The 18,433-nt window shown below is 32.5% G+C and overlaps 1 protein-coding gene across 1 annotated transcript in view; it reads right to left on the reverse strand.

The window, feature by feature from the left end:
- Positions 1–18,433, reverse strand: part of Itfg1 (integrin alpha FG-GAP repeat containing 1) — a 264,556-nt gene that overhangs the window by 58,347 nt on the left and 187,776 nt on the right. Inside the window, exons 13-14 of the mRNA XM_076839473.2 lie at positions 10,541–10,584; positions 323–401 (exon numbers count right to left, since the gene is read on the reverse strand). Of these exons, the coding sequence (XP_076695588.1) occupies positions 323–401; positions 10,541–10,584 (123 nt within the window). The remainder of the gene's footprint in view (positions 1–322; positions 402–10,540; positions 10,585–18,433) is intronic.

An 18,433-nucleotide genomic window follows, 5' to 3' on the forward strand; every position in this document is an offset into this window, starting at 1 on the left:
TTGGATTCTAATTTTTACTTCTTCTAAAATGAGCTTAATTTAAATAATTTACCATTTTACTCTTTAAAATAAGTCTAATTTCTTCAAATTTCTCTCTTAGTTCAACTGAAAAAGACCTTATCAAAATGGTGATAAATGAAGAATTAAATGTTAATATTTTGCCTTGAGAATCTTTTTATACTTTATTGGTATAAGCCTAAAAACTAAGTCTAATAAAAATAATTATTAGGGGGTATGAAACCAATTTTTGTCATCAGTTTACCTTGCCAATATATTGAATGAAGGTACTTCTATACATTATGAACATTATATCTGGCCTTACCTGAGCCATTTTTCAGATACCCATTTGCATCTACAGCTGTATACATGATATATGGTCCAGGCTGATTCACTCCAAAAGGCTGCAATAAGAAAAGAAATAGTTTTGAAGTGTAAGTGAGTGATTTGAAATTTCATGCAAATCTATCGTGAACACATTAAAAAATTCTTACATGTAATTCTTATATGGATAAGAGTTACTTAGCACTTCTATAATACTTCAAAATAAAATTTGGTTAGTAGAAAATTCTTAACTTTGTAAATGACTTGACAGGTACATTTATATAGTTCAACCTGAGTATTTACAATATTTAATATTGTTTTTCTCTATAAGGACAAATATTTTAAGCAAAATTTTATTCACTACTTTCAATTTTACCTAGAATAGAACTATAACAGTTTTGGGATGGATGTAACTCAGTGGTTGAGTGCTTGCTTTGCATGCATGAGATCCTGGGTTCAACCCTTAGCACTACAAAAAAAAAAAAAAAAAAAAAAAAACTAAAACAAAAAACCCCCAAAATCAATAGTTTTATTATATAATATTTCTGTTGAATATAGCATTGCTTTATTTCCTACAGTGATGGGTAATATATACATTCTCTCACTAAAATATCAAAGTAAATAAAATTCATCTATAATAATTACAGTTGATGAAAAAGATTAATAATTAGTTTTTATCAATTTTCACTCTCTGCTCATTAGAAGAATAAATTATATTCCACTTAAGAAAAATCTGACAGACTGACAAGGCCTAATTACAATGGTAAAGTTTATCTTCAACTTGCATATTGCTTCTTATACTAGAATTATTTTTCAAACTTTGAATGAAAGATGATATATTTATTTTCTTTACAAATTAAATAGGACATAAAGAAAATAATGGCTGCAATGGATTTTCCTATAAAGAGATGATAAAAAGTTTAAGAAATGCTTTAAACTCTTGAATATTGTCACAAAAATGAAATTGTATATATCTTTCCAATAAAGTAGTGGAAAGTTAGTAATAACATTTAGATAGTCTATTGATGCTCTGAAAATGATTTTCCTCCAGGATAGGCAAGAAATAATTAATTTCATCAATACCACAATTGCCTGATTGATATTCTTAAGAACCTTAGACTTTCATGTGCTTCCAAAGGCCATGAGAAACTAGATTGCTATAAGAATGGAATAATTACTCATCAGAATTTATTTACTTATTTAGTTAAGTTGAATAAAATATGTGAATAATATCACACAAATAAAGCATATACTTTGTATTAAGTACTGTTTCATGAAAGAGTTAATGAAATTCCATATACGTTTATATTCTTATTTTGTAGACAGGAAAGGAAAAGCATTATCTTTTAATATCCAGTTTTGAAGCCAACCACAGATAGTTTTTTGTTTTTTAAGTATAGAAGAGATTGAATGCAGGGGTGTTTTATCACTGAACTACCTTCCCAGCCTTTTATTTTGAGACAACTTCTTAATAAGTCTCTGAGGGCCCCGCTAAGTTGCTGAGACTGGCCTTGAATTTGAAATCCTCCTGTCCCAGCTTCCTGAGTTACTGGGATTACAGGGTCAAATCATATCACTTAACCACAGATAGGTGAACAAAAGTTAAGGTAAGAAATTATCTTCTTCATGCAATTTTTCTTTTTCTTTCTTTCTTTTTTTTTTAAAGAGAGAGTGAGAGAGGGGAGAGAGAGGGGGGGGGAGAGAGAGAATTTTTTAATATTTATTTTTTAGTTATCGGCAGACACAACATCTTTGTTTGTATGTGGCGCTGAGAATCGAACCCGGGTCGCACATATGCCAGGCGAGCGCGTTACCACTTGAGCCACATCCCCAGCCCTTTTCTTTTTCTTTATAGTTTTACATATGTAAATTCATTATGTGCTTTGAAAAGTACATTATTTTGAGACTCATTCATAATTAAGCATATAGCTGTAGTACATTTCTGGTGCTTTAGGATATTCCATCATTTAACATGTTTTTCTTATTGTTGACAGTTTCCCATTGCTTTTGCAGTAATAAACATAGCATTCTTATATACGAATTGGCATTACCTCTATATTCCTATCAGCAGCATATAAGAGATACTACTGGTTTATGTACTTAACATTGTGAATGCAGTACATACTTCTTAAAATAATTTTTTCTTTGTATGTGTTTCTTTGGCATAGGGTATGACCTTTCATACTTTAAATCTGTCTTATTCCCGGGAGACCTGGAGATACTTATGAGGTCACACTGTCCACTGTGATAATGACTTCAAATTTAATTTGTTATAGTGTAGTGTAGACACTGGTACAGGTATCTTGGGTTATAAGAATTCTCAGTGAATATTTCCAATTATATTCTTGAATATTTGTACTAATTCACCTGGCATATTTCATATTACTATACGTAGTATCTTATTTTTACAGGTTATGTGAGCATTTTTCTCTTTCCCACCCATATTCAATTAAAAAAATTAGGTCAGCACGTCTCTGAATTAGAGAGCAAAAGTTCACCACATCATGAGCTAATCATTCTGATACTGAAAGACAATTTCCAGAAATCCAGGTTCAATTCCTTTACACAGTGTTTCTAAAAGTATAGCATAAAAGCTCCTAGGGCTCCCGACACATTAGGTAAAATCACATTACTATTTTAATAGTAATTCCAAGATGCCTTTGTATTTTACACTGTGTCAACAACTATACTAATGACACAAAAGCAAAGGTGGTTAATTAGCAGTAGCACCAAAAATGGGTATTTAGACTTGTTATTAGTCAATGCTTTTCTGAAAATGGAGAAATAGAGTCTGACAGTATTTGTTGATAATAAAAAAATTTGAGCTTCCAAGTGAAAACTAGAATCTAGAAAATTGCTACTGTAATCTGATATCTTCCCAATACTTAAAAGCTTTTCTGATGTAATTAATGGTGATGTTAATTCAAAATATTATACTATGAAATGTGTCAACATCAGAATGATCTGTGTAACTCAGTATTCCAAAATTTTCCAAATGAACAATGCATAATGTTACAAAACCATGCATATGTAAAACCATTTGTAGTTGAAGTTGAACCAATAGATTTTTTTTTTTTTTTTTGGTACCAGGATTGAACTCAGGGGCACTTGACCACTGAGCCACATTTCCAGCCCTATTTTGTATTTTATTGAGAGACAAGGTGTCAGTGAGTTGCTTAGTACTTTGCTTTTGCTGAGGCTGGCTTTGAACTTGCTATTCCCTTGCTTCAGCCTCCCCAGCTGCTGGGATTGCCAGGTATGGGCCACAACACTAGGCAAACCAATAGATTTTAATAAGCCAAGTTAGGTCTATCACTTCTGAAGTGGTTTAGTAAGAATCTCCAAAATTCTGCTTCTTCATAAAAGCAATGAGAACTTTGGCAAAACATTGTCAAAATCACCTTTTCAAAACTTCGAAGAATCTAAGCAGCAGTTATTCAAGAAAAACAGGTGAATCTTGTGAATAGTGACCTTTGTTGTATATTAATTTGTCCGACTTCCATTACCCTTATGTTAACTCTAATGAAATATTGAAAAACCTACAGCTTTGGGGAGCTAGGTTTGTGGCTCAGTGGTAGAGCACTTGCCTAGCAAGTGTGAGGCACTGGGTTCGATTTTCAGCACCACATATAAATAAATGAATAAAATAAAGATCCATCAATGTCTACAATATTAAAATAAAAGAAAAATCTATAGCTTTGCAACTAAGGAAGCTATGAAAATGAATAGCCTTATAGTTACTGGAGGGGGCAGAATAAGATTTAGAACTCCTAAAAGCCCCATTTCCAGAGAATTCATTATTTGACTTATCCAGAAGCTCCCTGGAAATCTCCATTCTCAGGATTTGTCTTTGTTTAGGAGACTGAGAATTTGCTTGTATGAACAGCCCTATCACTGGAATGCTTGTTTAAAATAATCATCATCAGAGGTTTACGACTACAGCTATCTGAGGCAGTGATATCAACTGGGGTTAATGAGACGCTGACAAAACCTTAAAAGGAAAGATAGAAAGAAGATGTCAGTAGGGGGATTTGAGAAGCTTTCATATATTTCTGGGAAATCAGAAGGTCACATACATAAATAGTACTATGTTCATGCCCCCAAAGCCCTGAGAAGGATCTCATCTATCATTTAAGGCACTATCTGATCATCCAAGATGACCATTAAGCTGAGGGGGGAAACTTTAGTAGCCACATGCATAAGGAGTAGAGGCTTTATAGAATTTATCCAGGTGAATCATATGACAATAAGCAAAAAACTCAGGGTAGGTGGGGAATATCTGATATCCAGAGTTGATACATATTTTAAAATACACATTTTTCAACAGTAACAAGAAAGTATGGCTCATATACTGGGGACGGGGGATAGTCAATAGAAACTGCCCCCAAGGAAGCTTAGATGGCTGGTTTACCAAAGATTTTAAATCAGCTCTAATAAATATATTCAAAGAACTAAAGGAAATCATGATGAAAGAACTTACAGAAATCATAGAAAACAGTGTCTCACCAAAAAAGAATATGAATAAAGAGGCAGAAATCACAAAACAGAACAAAAACTAATTTCTGGAGTACAATGACTGAAATGAAAAATTCAGTACATTGGCCCAGTAGATTTAAATTGGCAGAAAAAATAATTGAAGATATGTCAATTCAGAAAATGAAGAGAGCTACAGAGACCTATGGGGTACCATTAAGAATATTAACTATAATGGGAGTTCTAGAAAGAGAGTAGAGAAGGGGAGAAACAATATATGAAGCAATAATGGCCGAGACTGCCCAAATTTAATGAAGTATGTTAATATTCACATGTAAAAATCCCAGTGACTACCCGGTAGGATGAACCACAGAGATCCACAGCATAATACATTACAGACAAATACTAACAATCATATCATAGTAAAAAAAAAAAAAAATTTTTTTTTTTTTTTTTTTTTTTTTTGTGGTCATGGGGCAAGTGCTAGGCAAGTGCTCTACCACCTCAGCCCTCATAGTGAAATTTGGAAACGAAATAGAGAATCTTGAAAGCAGTAAGGGAGGAGAATTCATTCATTATGTACAAGGGATCGTCAATAAGATTAATGGATGATTTCTCATTATAAACGAATGAGGCCAGAAGGTAGCAGAATGATACATTTGAAGTATGAAAGAAAATGAATATTAATCAAAAAGTCTAAAATATAGTACAACTGTCCATCAGGAATGAAAAGGAAATTAACACATTGCCAGATAAAAACAGAGAAGATTTTATTGGTACACCTAACTTACAGGAATACTGAAGGGACTTCTAGCTAAATGAACTAAAAGGACCCTAGAAAGTAAATTGAATCTACACATAAAGCAATAATATAAAGTTCCTGGGCTCAAAATGTTTGAAGAAGTTACTTGTATGACAATAAAAGCACAAAAAAGGGGGTAGTAAAAATGTATAATGGAATACAGTTTTTGTAGACAAGTGAAATATGAACCATACTGTTTCAGAGATAAAATGTTAATTGTAATTCTGAGCAATTACTAAGAAAATAACTTAAAAAATATAGAGATAACCTAGAGAATATTCTAAATTAAAGTAGTATGAATGCAATAGAGGAATGAAAAAATTCAAGACAAAACAGACAAAAGATATACATAAATACTGCCTTATCAAAAGTGAATTAAATGCCCTTAACAAAAGATACAGATTAATTACAGAATAATTAATAACAGTACGATCCAGTTATATACTTTTTATAAAAAGACACTTTGTAAATTCAAAGATTATACTGTATGAAACCCATTGAAAAATACACCACATTAACAGAAAACAATGAGAACTGGAGTGGCTATAAAATAGATTTTAACATACAAATTTTACTAGAGACAAAAAGGACATGAAAAAAGGGTCAGTCCATCAAGAAGACATAACAATTTTAAGCACACATACACTTATCAATAGAGTCCCAAAATATATGAAGAACTGAAGGGAGAAATAGATAATTCAATAATAATTGGAGACTTTACTGCTCACTTTCAAAAAGGATTAAACAATTTTCTCCAGGAAAGGCCAAATACAGAACTTAAAACAAGCTATAATAAATGTTGAAAGTATTGAAATTATACAAAGGATGATGATCTCTTTGTTATTTGGAAAATATATTTTTCATAATATACAGGCTATATTAACACAATGTTGTTGTTATTTTTTTTTGGAGGGGGGAGCGGGCACTGGGGATTGAACACTTGACCACTGAGCCATATCCCCAGCCCTGTTTTGTATTTTATTTAGAGACAGAGTCTCACTGAGTTGCTTAGCGCCTTGCTTTTGTGAAGGCTGGCTTTGAACTTGTGATCCTTCTGTCTTAGCCTCCTGAACTGCTGGGATTACAGGCATATGCATACCTGGTTTATTATTATTTTTTGTACTGGGATAGAACTCAGGGGCATTTTCCACTGAGTTATAGCACTAGTGTCCTCCCTGTTTTATAAATTTTGAGATGGAGTTATCTTGATAAGTTGCCCAGGCTGGTCTTGAACTCGAGATCCTCCTGACTACGGGTGTGAAGAGAGAACCTACAGAATGGAGAAAATCTTTGCTAGTTACTTTTCAGAAAGAGGATTAACATCAGAATATATAAAGAACTCAAAAAACTTTACAGAAAAACCCAAATAACTCAATTCATAAATGGGCAAATGGATTAAAAGGAACTTCTCAAAGAAATACCAATGGGCAACAAACATGAAAAAATGTTCAACATTACTAGCAATTAGGGAAATGCAAATTAAAACTACCCTGAGATTTTATCTCACACTAGTCAGAATGGCAGTCATCAAGAATACAAATAATAAATGCTGGAGAGGATGTGGAAAAAAAGAACACTGTACACTGTTGGTGGGACTATAAATTAGTTCAATCACTATGCAAATCAGTATGGAGGTTCTTCAAAAGACTAGGCTACACCCAACTAACTATACTACTACTTGGTACTTATCCTGAAGAATTAAAGTCATCATACTATAGAAATACATGCATATCCATGTTCATAGAAGCACAATTCACAATAGGCAAACTATGGAACCATCCTAGGAATCCATCAATGGATAAATGGATAAATACAAGGTGGTACATATATATACACAATGGAGTTTTATTCAGCCATTAAGAAAAATGAAACTATATCATTTGTGGAAAAATGAATGGAACTAGATTATCACATTAAGCAAAAAAACTCAGAAGGTCAAGGGTTATAATGTTTTCTCTTATATGCAGAAGTTAGGAAAAAAGGAAAGAAATGTGGAGCTAATCTCATGACAGTCAAAGGGAGATCAGCAGAAGAAAGGGCTGAAGTGGTGGGAGATGGAGAGGGAGGAGGAAAGTATTGGGGAGTGATATTGGCCAAATTATATTGTTACATATTTGTACGTATACACAATATAACAATAAATCCCATCATTATGTACAAATATAATGCACCAATAAAAAATGTGGAGGAACAACAACAACAAAAAAAAGCGAGGGATATAGCTCAGTGGCAAACCATCTTTGAGTTTAGTCTATAGTACCAAAAAAAAAAAAAAAAAAAAAAAAAAGAAAGAAAGAAAGAAAGACTAATTTTCCAAGAAAGAAAGAAAAAAAGAAAGAAATACTAATTTTCCAGTTATTCCTTGATGTGAAACCTAAAAAGTTAATATGCAAGGAGCTCAACCTATGAGAATATCAGCATGCCTGGCACTATGATCTTGGACTTCCATTCTCCAGATCTGTAAGAATAATTTTCTGATGTTTAAATTACCCAGTTTATAATATTTTGTTATGGAAGCATTAGCTAATACAACAACCCAAAGCCTGTGAGTTCTTACTATATATTTCATATTTTGAGAATATTTTAAATATTTCCTTTGCAAATTCTGAAAATAATAATGTAATCATTATACACACACACACACATTCTGGGTTCAAATTTCTTCTTTTCTACATAGTTTCTGTGTGACATTGGGCAAGTTATTTTTATTTCTCTGAGTTTCACTTTCCTCACTTTTAATTAGGGATGGTCAGAGTATCTATATAATAGGATTATAGTAAGGATGGAACAAGTATATGTAAGGTACATTAGACCCCTTTTATCCTCAAGGGATACATTTCAAGACCCCCAGTGGATGCCTAAAACCATAGATAGCACTTTACCCTACATATGTATAAGTATAATAAAGTTTAATTTAAATAGAACAATTATAACAATATGCTCTAATAAAAGTTATGTGAATGTGGCTTTCTCTCTCTCTTACTCTCAAAATATAATTTGTTTTTGAGAGTCCATGGTTCTTTGCTTTGAATACTACGCCTGGCATGTTTTCTCATGTAGCCTGCAGTGTTGCCATGCAGTACCAAAGTACCCTTCCATGTTTTATGCCCTGGATCATTCTTTGCACTTTTAGGAATGTAGGTTCTAGCTGGCATCTTCTAGAAGATCCCAGTTTCATTATAATGAAAGAATTGCTTTGGATGGTTTCCTTTCTCTCTATTTAAGTCTTTCACTTGTGCTGGATATATTACAGCAGTTTCTTTTTTGGGCAGAGAAAGGCCTCTACATTAATCATTATGTTTTTCAGTCTAAATCTATTTCATTATAGCAATTAAATATTATAGCATAAAATCTATTTAAATTAATATCTATTATTAATACTAACATCTGGGGGCTGGGGTTATGGGTCAGTGGTAGAGCACTTGTCTTGCATGCATGAGGCACTGGGTTTGATCCTCAGCACCACATAAAAATAAATAAATAAATAAAATAAAGATATTCTGTTCATTTTACAACTAAAAAAATCATAAAAATACTAACATCTGTTAATATTAATGGACATTAATATCTATAAAATTAAAATATTTTATTTTATGATTTATATTAATTGATTAAATATAACAATATAAAATCTATTTCAGTATAACAATCCTTTCCTTGCAGTAAATGCTTTGGTGTCAGTAGTGGATATAGTGATGCATCATCCAGATCTTTCCAGAACTCTGACACTTGTTCTGTGGGCTTTCTGAAGTGTTAGCTGCTATTTTCTCACAGCTGGGTCCTACCTGGAACTTGTTCTCAACAAAAGAGGAGTGATGTCATAGATATTATAATCTACTCCTGGTATTGTCTCAGTGCAATGAAGGAGTACAAAGGTCAGACCCCTTTGCCCCAACTAGAGCCATCATCATAGCTTCAGAGATCCCAAAGCATTTTAGACGAACCTTTCTCCCCCTGCCAATCCTCACTACTTCAGAGGTATTGCTCCCAAGTAGAGTTCAGATTAAATCTCTGGGTCAGGATCTGTTTCCACATGTTTTAAATATAGAAGTTTCCCAATTATATATATAATATTGGGAATATAGTGCTTTAATGGGATAGAAAGAATATGAAACTATAATCACAACACCTAATTTTATGTTGCAGTTTTACTATTAAACAACTTTATGACTAGGCTTGTTTTCTTGTGTTTAAATGGGGGACAATTTTTTATTTATTTATTTATTTTTTTATGAAATAAGGGTGATTGAGAGACCCAAGCAGGTCCATGAATAAACACACATATATGTATGAACATGCCTTCTCTCTCTCTTCCTCTCTCTCTCTGTGGTGCTGGGGATTGAACCCAGAGCCTTGTGCATTCGAGGCAAGCACTCAACCAACTGAGATATAACCATAGCCCTGCCCATGCCTTCTCATATAATGTATTATCCTCATTATATTTTACATGAAAAAGCTACTTAGAAGAGTAAACTTGATTACTTTCTTTCTTTCCTTTTTTTAAAAAAAATTATTTTACTGAACTGTTCCATTAGACAGAAGGCCAATATTAAGGCCATGCAGAAAAAGTCATCTATTGCCTAGTATGTATTTGACCCTTGCTCTATTTCAGGTATACAAGGATCAATGGCAAGGTTCTTGACCTTAAGAGCTTACAGTCTAGTATAGAGAGGCATCTAATCTAAAAAATGTTATGAGTGATCAAAATTATAAATGCCAAAATGTCCAGAAATGATGGTAGGATACCAGAAAATGCTTCATAAATGAGGTGATCCTTACTCTGAAAAATACCTTTAGGAAAGATAATAAATTCCAGAAAAGTTTTTTGAGTAACTAGTAATGACAATTTTAATTATAACATGTAACTACTATTTTGTGTGTATCTATTTACAAGGCAGAGACTTCTCATAGAAATATTTATGAACAAGAATTAAGTTTACTTACTGTTATCTTACGAGGACAGTCATTAGAACACAGACCACTAAGAACTGTGGAAAAATAAAGAACAGGCTATTATTCCTGTTATAATGTAAGCTTATATTGAAAATGAGCTTTAATTTCCTCCCATAACCCATTAATACACCAATTGATTGATGACCACAAGCAGAAACCCTTTTAATTTCTTTGGATCTGAACCAATTAAATTTCTGCTATTTACTTTATAATATTTCAAAAACCTTTACTATGCTGTCAAAATGGTGCTGTTTTGTATATTATATAGGTGAGATAATTAATTATGGCTATATTATACTGTACCTACTGTCATTTCTATTTTCCACTTGGTTAGTTAAATTCCAAGGATGACTTAGAATCTGTCAGAGAGGTGCTAAATGCAAACCAATTAAAATGTATACTGAAAAAACAAATAGAGCACTTAACACTTTATATCTCAAACAAAACTTTTTTTCATTTATCTTGTCAAAAATTCTGGGTACAAATACACAGAAATAATTTAGTGATAAATTTATTCTATGATCACCAAAAAAAGAAAAAGATTACAATATCTATACAACGTTTATATAAGTAACATGAGTTTTGAAATAGAACTATAGTTTGATCACTTTTGGTGAAGTGATACCTTTTTAAGAAAGCAGGTATTGTGTGCTATTAAACACTTTATGTGTTATAAATAAAATAATAATTGACAGTTCTGCTCAGTAAGCATAAATTATTTTAATTAAATTATGAATATCTGTGGATTAAAAATATTTGTAAGACTATGGCTTCTTATGTTTATTCATATTACATAAATGTAAAATAATAATCACTATATTAGAAATGTTGGTGTCTCTTTAAAATTCATATGTTAGAACCTAACAATCAATGACAAGATTAAGAGATGAGGGCTTATGGAAAGAAATTAAATCATGAAGACTCCACTTTCATGAATGGGATTATTTCTTTTATCCTGATAAAAGAAAGTTGAGCCAACTCCTGTTAAGGTCTGTAAACAAGTCAGATTGGCACCTGTTATTTTGCCAGAGAAATGTTAAAGTCTGTAAACAAGTCTGGATGGCACCTGGCCAAATACCAGAGGGAGTGGTTTATAAAGTAACAAAAGCAAGCCATTAAGTGTGGAAATTCCTTATTGGTTGACTGCTGAATCTAGTTTATGCTAATTAAGATAAACTGTGTAAAATGTATAAATACCTCGGTTGTCCTACAATAAACGGCTCCTATTCCTGCTGCATCAACGTACACAAGTTATTTGTCACCCCCCGGATATTTTGCTGCAGCCGGACTGCGGCAAACTCCCTTGCTCCCTTCTATCATGTGACGATACAACAAGGCACCATCTGAAGAAGAATGATCCTTACCTTGATTTTGGACTTCCCAGCATTAAGAATTATAAGCAACAAATTGATATTGTGTATAAATTACCTTATCTAAGGTATTTTGTTATAGCAGTCCAAATAAACCAGAACATAGAATAGGTAAAGTACACAGGCACCAAGAAATGAGCATCACAAAAGATATCTGTAGTATATTTACATTAACTTCAACTTGAGGAAAGAGTGAAAAAGTATTTTACACTTGCAAAATGGGTTTATAATATTAGATTTTCTACTTTGGCATAGTGCATGGTTCTTGCTATTTTACTCTGAAAGTTTCCTTGTCGTAACTTCTCAGTTTGTTTTTCTCCTCTCTAAGTAGATAATGATACTTTTCCAATGGCCCCCAGATATTTTTCACAAACCTTTATTTAAACCATTATCTTGCTCAATAGTAATCCTTTACTCATACATCTGTCTTTGTACCTGGATGTTAGCTCTGCATCATATTGTGCTTATTTTCCCCAGTATCTAATACCATATATTTCTTCAATAAATATTTTTTAAAGGATGAGAAAAGATGGATTATTTATTAAATAAACTGGATAATTGCTAGTTGAAGAAAAATAAAGCTTAGGTTTTAACTCAAAACAAAAATTATAATCTGGCAGATACCTAATAATAAAAGAACTCTTACACCTTATTAATAAAAAGACAACTGATCTGGTAGGCAAAGAATCTGAACAGACACTTTTCCAGAGATGGCATAATCAATAAGCTCAGGAAAAAATGCTCATTAGGGAACAGTATATGAACACTGCTATGTTTATAGTAGAATTATAATAACCAAGAGGTAAAAGCAACCCAAATATCCATGAATGAATGAATAAGATGTGCTAAATACATATTAATCAGTCTTAAAAATGAAGGAAATAGAATCACGTGTTACAACACTGATGGTCCTTGAAGACAGTAAGTGAACAAAGTCATAAAGACAAAGACAGCTGGCCCTTTGTATCTTCAGGTTCAATACCTGAGGATTCAAGCAACTGAGGACTGCAAATGTTAAAAAAAAATAGTCCATCTATACTGAACATGCAGATACTTTACCTGTGATTATTACCTAATCAATAATAATAACTATTTACATAGTACTTAAGTTGTATTAGATATTATGAATAATCTAGAGATCATTAAAAGTACAGGGGAGGATATGCATAGTTTATATGCAAATACTATGCTATTTTAATAAGGACTTGAGCCCTTGGATTTTGTTATCTGCAGAGGAAGTTGGTATTCCTGGAACCAAATACCTGCAGACACCAAAGGATGGTTGTACTGTATGATTTCACTTAATGAGATATCTGAAGAGTCAGGTTCACAGAGACAGACACTATTCTACATAGTGTTTACCAGGGGCTTGGGTTAAGTTAAAAAGGGGAGTTGTTGTTCAATGGGTTCAGTTTTACAAGATGAAAAAGTTCTGGAGATGTGTTTTACAACAATGTGAATATCCCTACACTCTGAACTATACCTTAAAAAGTGTTTAAGATGACACACTTTATGTAACATGTTTTTTTTTTTTTTTTTAGCCACAATTAAAATTTTGAGAGAGTTAAAAAGAACACACCTTAACACAGACACACAGACATACATACACACACACACACAAAAAAAAACCCAAACCAAAAACAAACAAAAAACCCCCAACCCACAATTATTTAACATTTCATAGTCAAGTACAAGTATAATTAATTCAGATGAAAATAAATGTTATTGAAGACGTGAATATATTGGAACCCCTCATACATTGATGTTGGAGGGATGTGGAATGGTGTGTGCTTTGGAAAAAAGTTTAGCCAGTCCTTAAAAGGTTAATTAAGAGCTCTTATTTGACCAAGTGATTCACTGCAGCTATATCCCAAGAGGAAAGAAATATTCATACAATGTCTTGTTCACAAATATTCACAACTGCATTATTCATTTTGGCAAAAAGGTGAAAACAATATACATATCCATCAACAGATGAATGGATACAGATAATGTGGTATACACATGTAATGGGATATAATTTAGCAATTGAAAGGAATAAAGTACAATACGCTAAGTGAAAGAAGTCAGTAACATAAGACTACATATTATATGATTCTCTAATTATATAAAATGTCCAGAATAGTCAGAGGAGAGGTTACCTAAGGGTTGTGGGGCTGGGGGTTTCTTTTGAAGTAATGAAAATATTTAAAAATGATTGCAGTGAGGGATGCACAACTCTGAATATTGTATACTTCAGATGGTTAATGGTATGATATGTGAATCAGATTTTATTAAAACTGTTACAAAATAAAAAAGATGCCATAAAAATTTAAAAGACTAGTGACAAAGGGGATGAATATTTTTGTAATATATATTAAAAAGATTTATAGATATTAGTTATAAAATAACCTAAGAGAAAATAAAGAATTTCAGAAGTAATGTCCAGAACAGAAAATGAAAATAATAAGAAAAAAATTGAGACACTCTACCCCACTCGTTAGTGGTCAATGAGGTCAGAACAATATAATAAGATATATAAAGAAATACAGAGCGGGGGAGGAGAGAAAGAGACCCAATCACACAACTTATTACAGTATATTGTTATAACTATTCAATTATTACTACTAATCTCTTAGGCTTAACTTATAAATTAAACTTTATCATACGTATGTATAAGAAAAAACAGTATACATAGAGCTCAGTAGTATTTGAGGTTATCTGGGGGTCAGGAAATATATTCTCTCCAGATAAGAAGATTCTACTGCATATGAAAAGATTCTGGCCTTCACTCATTATAAGAGGCAAAATAAAAATTACATAATATTTAATTCACTTATTAAACTTTTGAAGTTGTCATTTATAAAGTCCCTGGACAGGTAAAGATGCTAGATTTATGTATTTTCCTACATAAGTTTGATAAAATTTATGCAAAAGGATAGCTATTAAAATAAAAGACTACAATATAACCTTTCAAATCTGGCAAAAGTAATCTATTGTGTTAGAAATCAAAGTAGTGGTTCTCCTTATGTGAACTGGGGGGATAAAGAGAGTTAGGAATGTTGGTAATATCTGTTTCTTCATCTGGGAATAATTACATCAGTGCTTTTACTCTGGAAAATTTATAGAACTGAATATTTATGTATGCTTTTCTGTATATTTCAATAAAGTTTATTTTAAAAATGTGTGTGTGTATATATACATATACAAGCACATATACATATATATATTCTTTTAACAATTCTAGTTTTGGGGGATTTATCCACAGGATATTTGTTGCAGCATTATTTATAATAAGAGAGTGAAGATAACATTGGTATCTGTTAGTAAGGAATTATGGTGTACTCTTACTATGTGATACTCTTCAGCAGCTAAAATAATGAGGCAGCTCTAGATTATACTGCTGTTATATACTTTCCATGATATATTGTTAAGCATAGAAAGTAAAGTCTGGAGCTATTATTTATGTAATACAAAAATATGATATGTGTGTGTGTGTGTGTATTATATATATTTGTATATGCATAAAATATTCCGGGCAGACACAAATAAGTTTTTTTCTGGGAAGAGACAGAGTGAAAGGAACACTAACTTTTCACCACATAGTATTTTCTTCTTTCTCCTCCTCTTTTTTTTTTTAACCATTTGTATGTATTACTTCTTTCTTATAAAATAAGTAATTTATTTTAGAACTCTCAGAGGAGTATGTGGTAAACTGGACAATATCATATGCTGGTGGTAATAAATACAAATGCATTTTTGGTATTTTGGTAATTATTAATATTAAAATTGCAGTCCCTCCTACTCTATTTCATGTCTATGAGATATTGAAAAACCACCTAAATATCCACTGAGAAAAAGCTAAATAAAGTAATAAATATCCATAATATGAAATGATATGGAGCTATTAGGATGAGGGAGGCTAAGTTCTGACCTTAAGGTAATAAACAAAGATGCAGGCAAATGTTTAGTAAGATTATGTTTAAACATGTGTTAGATGAATCTCACAGGCACAGTGCTGACTGAAAGAAGCCAAACAAATATGTACATACTGTATGATTTCATTTATATTCTGTTCAGAAACAGGGAAAGCTAATTGATGGTGACAGTTCAGTGGCTACATAAGTAATAGTGGCTACATCTATGGAGGGGCTACTGACGGAGTTGGGGGAATTCTTCTGAGATAAATGCATATATTTTATTTTAGAATGGGTATGGCTATAATTTATATAATTTTTAACTATGTAAAGATTCATCAAACTATATTCATCATTATTACCTTATTTCCTCTGTCAATACCTATCGCTACAATCTTCTTTATATTATAGTCTTACCTCACATCTAGACGACTATTCCAAGCTGGTCCTCATGGTTCTGTCCTCTTGATTCCATCTATTTTAAACTTCTGAACATTGTTGAAATATTCATCTTCTTAGTCCACACATTTTATCATAGCCTCTCTTTGACGAAGAATTTAAATACTAAGTATGATAGTTTATTTTCTTTGTCAATTTGATTGGGTCAAAAGGCTCTCAGATGGGATGTAAGTTTGAGGCCAGCCTCTGTAACTTAGTGAACTCCTTGGCAACTCGGTGAACCCCAGTCTTAATCTGGGGATTAAGCTCAGTGGTAGAGTAGCCCCGGTTTCTATCCCCAATATCAAAAATATTAATACTAATGGATGAGATAAATATTTAAATTGATAAACTAAGAAAAACAGATTGCTTTACACAATGTGAATGAGCATCATCCAATTAGTTGAAGGTCTGATTAGAATCAAAGAATGAGCCTCCCTCTAGGAAGAGAATTCTCCGGTTTAATGGGGTATTCACTCTGCAGGTTTTAGACTTGCCAGCTTCATAAACTGAATAAGCCAATTCCTTAAAATAATTTTTTTCACACGCGCACACGCACACACAAATTGGCTGTGTTTGAAGAACCCTATTAAGTATCTAATTATTGGGTCACTAATAAAAATATTATCTTTGTCATAGATGTCTACTCATCAGTTCATATGTCAGTATGCTCTCTTATAAACCTTCAACAGCATGCAAGAAGGACAGCTAGTCTTTCTCCCTGTTCATTCTCTTACAGTGATTATGGCTTCCTATTTTGGTTATCCAAATTTTAACCATCCTATGGATCAAAGTCCTTATCTGTTATCTTCACGGAGCATTCTTTGACCCTAATAATTTTATAGCATGTATAATTCCACTCAATAGAAAGTATTTTCCACTGTTCTTTAGTTATTTTGTATATATGTACATTCTTGTTGATAGTAAAAAAAATGCGTGCCATGTAAATGGAGAAATCCTCACTGAAAAAACTGAGTAACAGTCAAAATATAAGACAGAAATGTGCAGTGTGGGAGAACACATTCCATCTTTGCCAGTGTTATTTCCAAAACCTCAGATACACACATGAATTATTTCATCTATCATATAATTTACTTGTTTAAAATGTATTATTCACTTTTCTTTTACTATAGTCCCAGAATTATGCAACCATTACTGCAATTTTAGAACATACTCATCTTCTCAGGAAGAAATCTTGTGCCCTTTAGCTATCATGCTTTAATCCTCTCGTTCCCCCCAGCTCTATGCTCACTTATTATAGAAAGAATTTTTAAACAGAAGTACAAAAAAACCCACATACATCCCAATCATCCAAAAGTCACTCAGAAGTACACGTTACAACCTGGGACTTGCAAGTGACATCTGAAGTGGGGGCAGCAGTGTGGGGGTAAAACATCAATCTGTGGTATCTGACACCGTTTCCAGGTAGATGGCATCAGAATGTTTGATAAAAGAAAGTTTGATTTTCCCCTGTCTCTATAGTATCACATTATCCCCTCAAATTCATATGTTGAAGTCCTAACCTGATGTGTGGAAATATTTGGAGTCAGGCTTTGGGTTAAATGAGTTCATGATGTCTGATAGGATTAGTGTCTTATAAGAAAAGGAAGAACTTGTTATTTCTATGTGCATGTGTGTGGGCCTCCCTGACACCTCCCCACCCATATACACAGAGGTCATGTTTAGACCCAAGAGGCCTCAGAATAAAATCTAACTTGCCAGAACATTGATTTTAGATTTTTAGGCTTCAAAACTGAGAGAAAGAAATTACTGTTGTTTAAGTTACACAGCTTGTGGTATTGTGTTATAGAAGCCCAAAAAGACTGATACCACATATAGTTTTATTAAAAAAAATCACATAAACAAAATCATAGTACACACTACTTTGTGATTTGCTTTGTTGGGGGGTAGTTAATTAAACCTAAACTTTCTCCACATAATTGTATGGTATTCAATTATGTATGTGTTTATGATTTACCTAAAAGTACTAGAACTTTTAGGTCTTCCTAAAAGTTCCTAAAAGTTCTTAAAAGTTCCTAAAAGTTCTTAATACCATGCATAATTGCATGGTATTCCATTATGTATGTGTTTATGATTTACCTAAAAGTTCTTACTAGAAAGAACTTTTAGGTCTTCCCTACCTCAGAAGCCAACTTTTTCTCTTAAAACACTATTGGGGC

This window comes from Callospermophilus lateralis, chromosome 18, assembly GCF_048772815.1.
Source record: "Callospermophilus lateralis isolate mCalLat2 chromosome 18, mCalLat2.hap1, whole genome shotgun sequence".
Classification (NCBI taxonomy): domain Eukaryota; kingdom Metazoa; phylum Chordata; class Mammalia; order Rodentia; family Sciuridae; genus Callospermophilus; species Callospermophilus lateralis.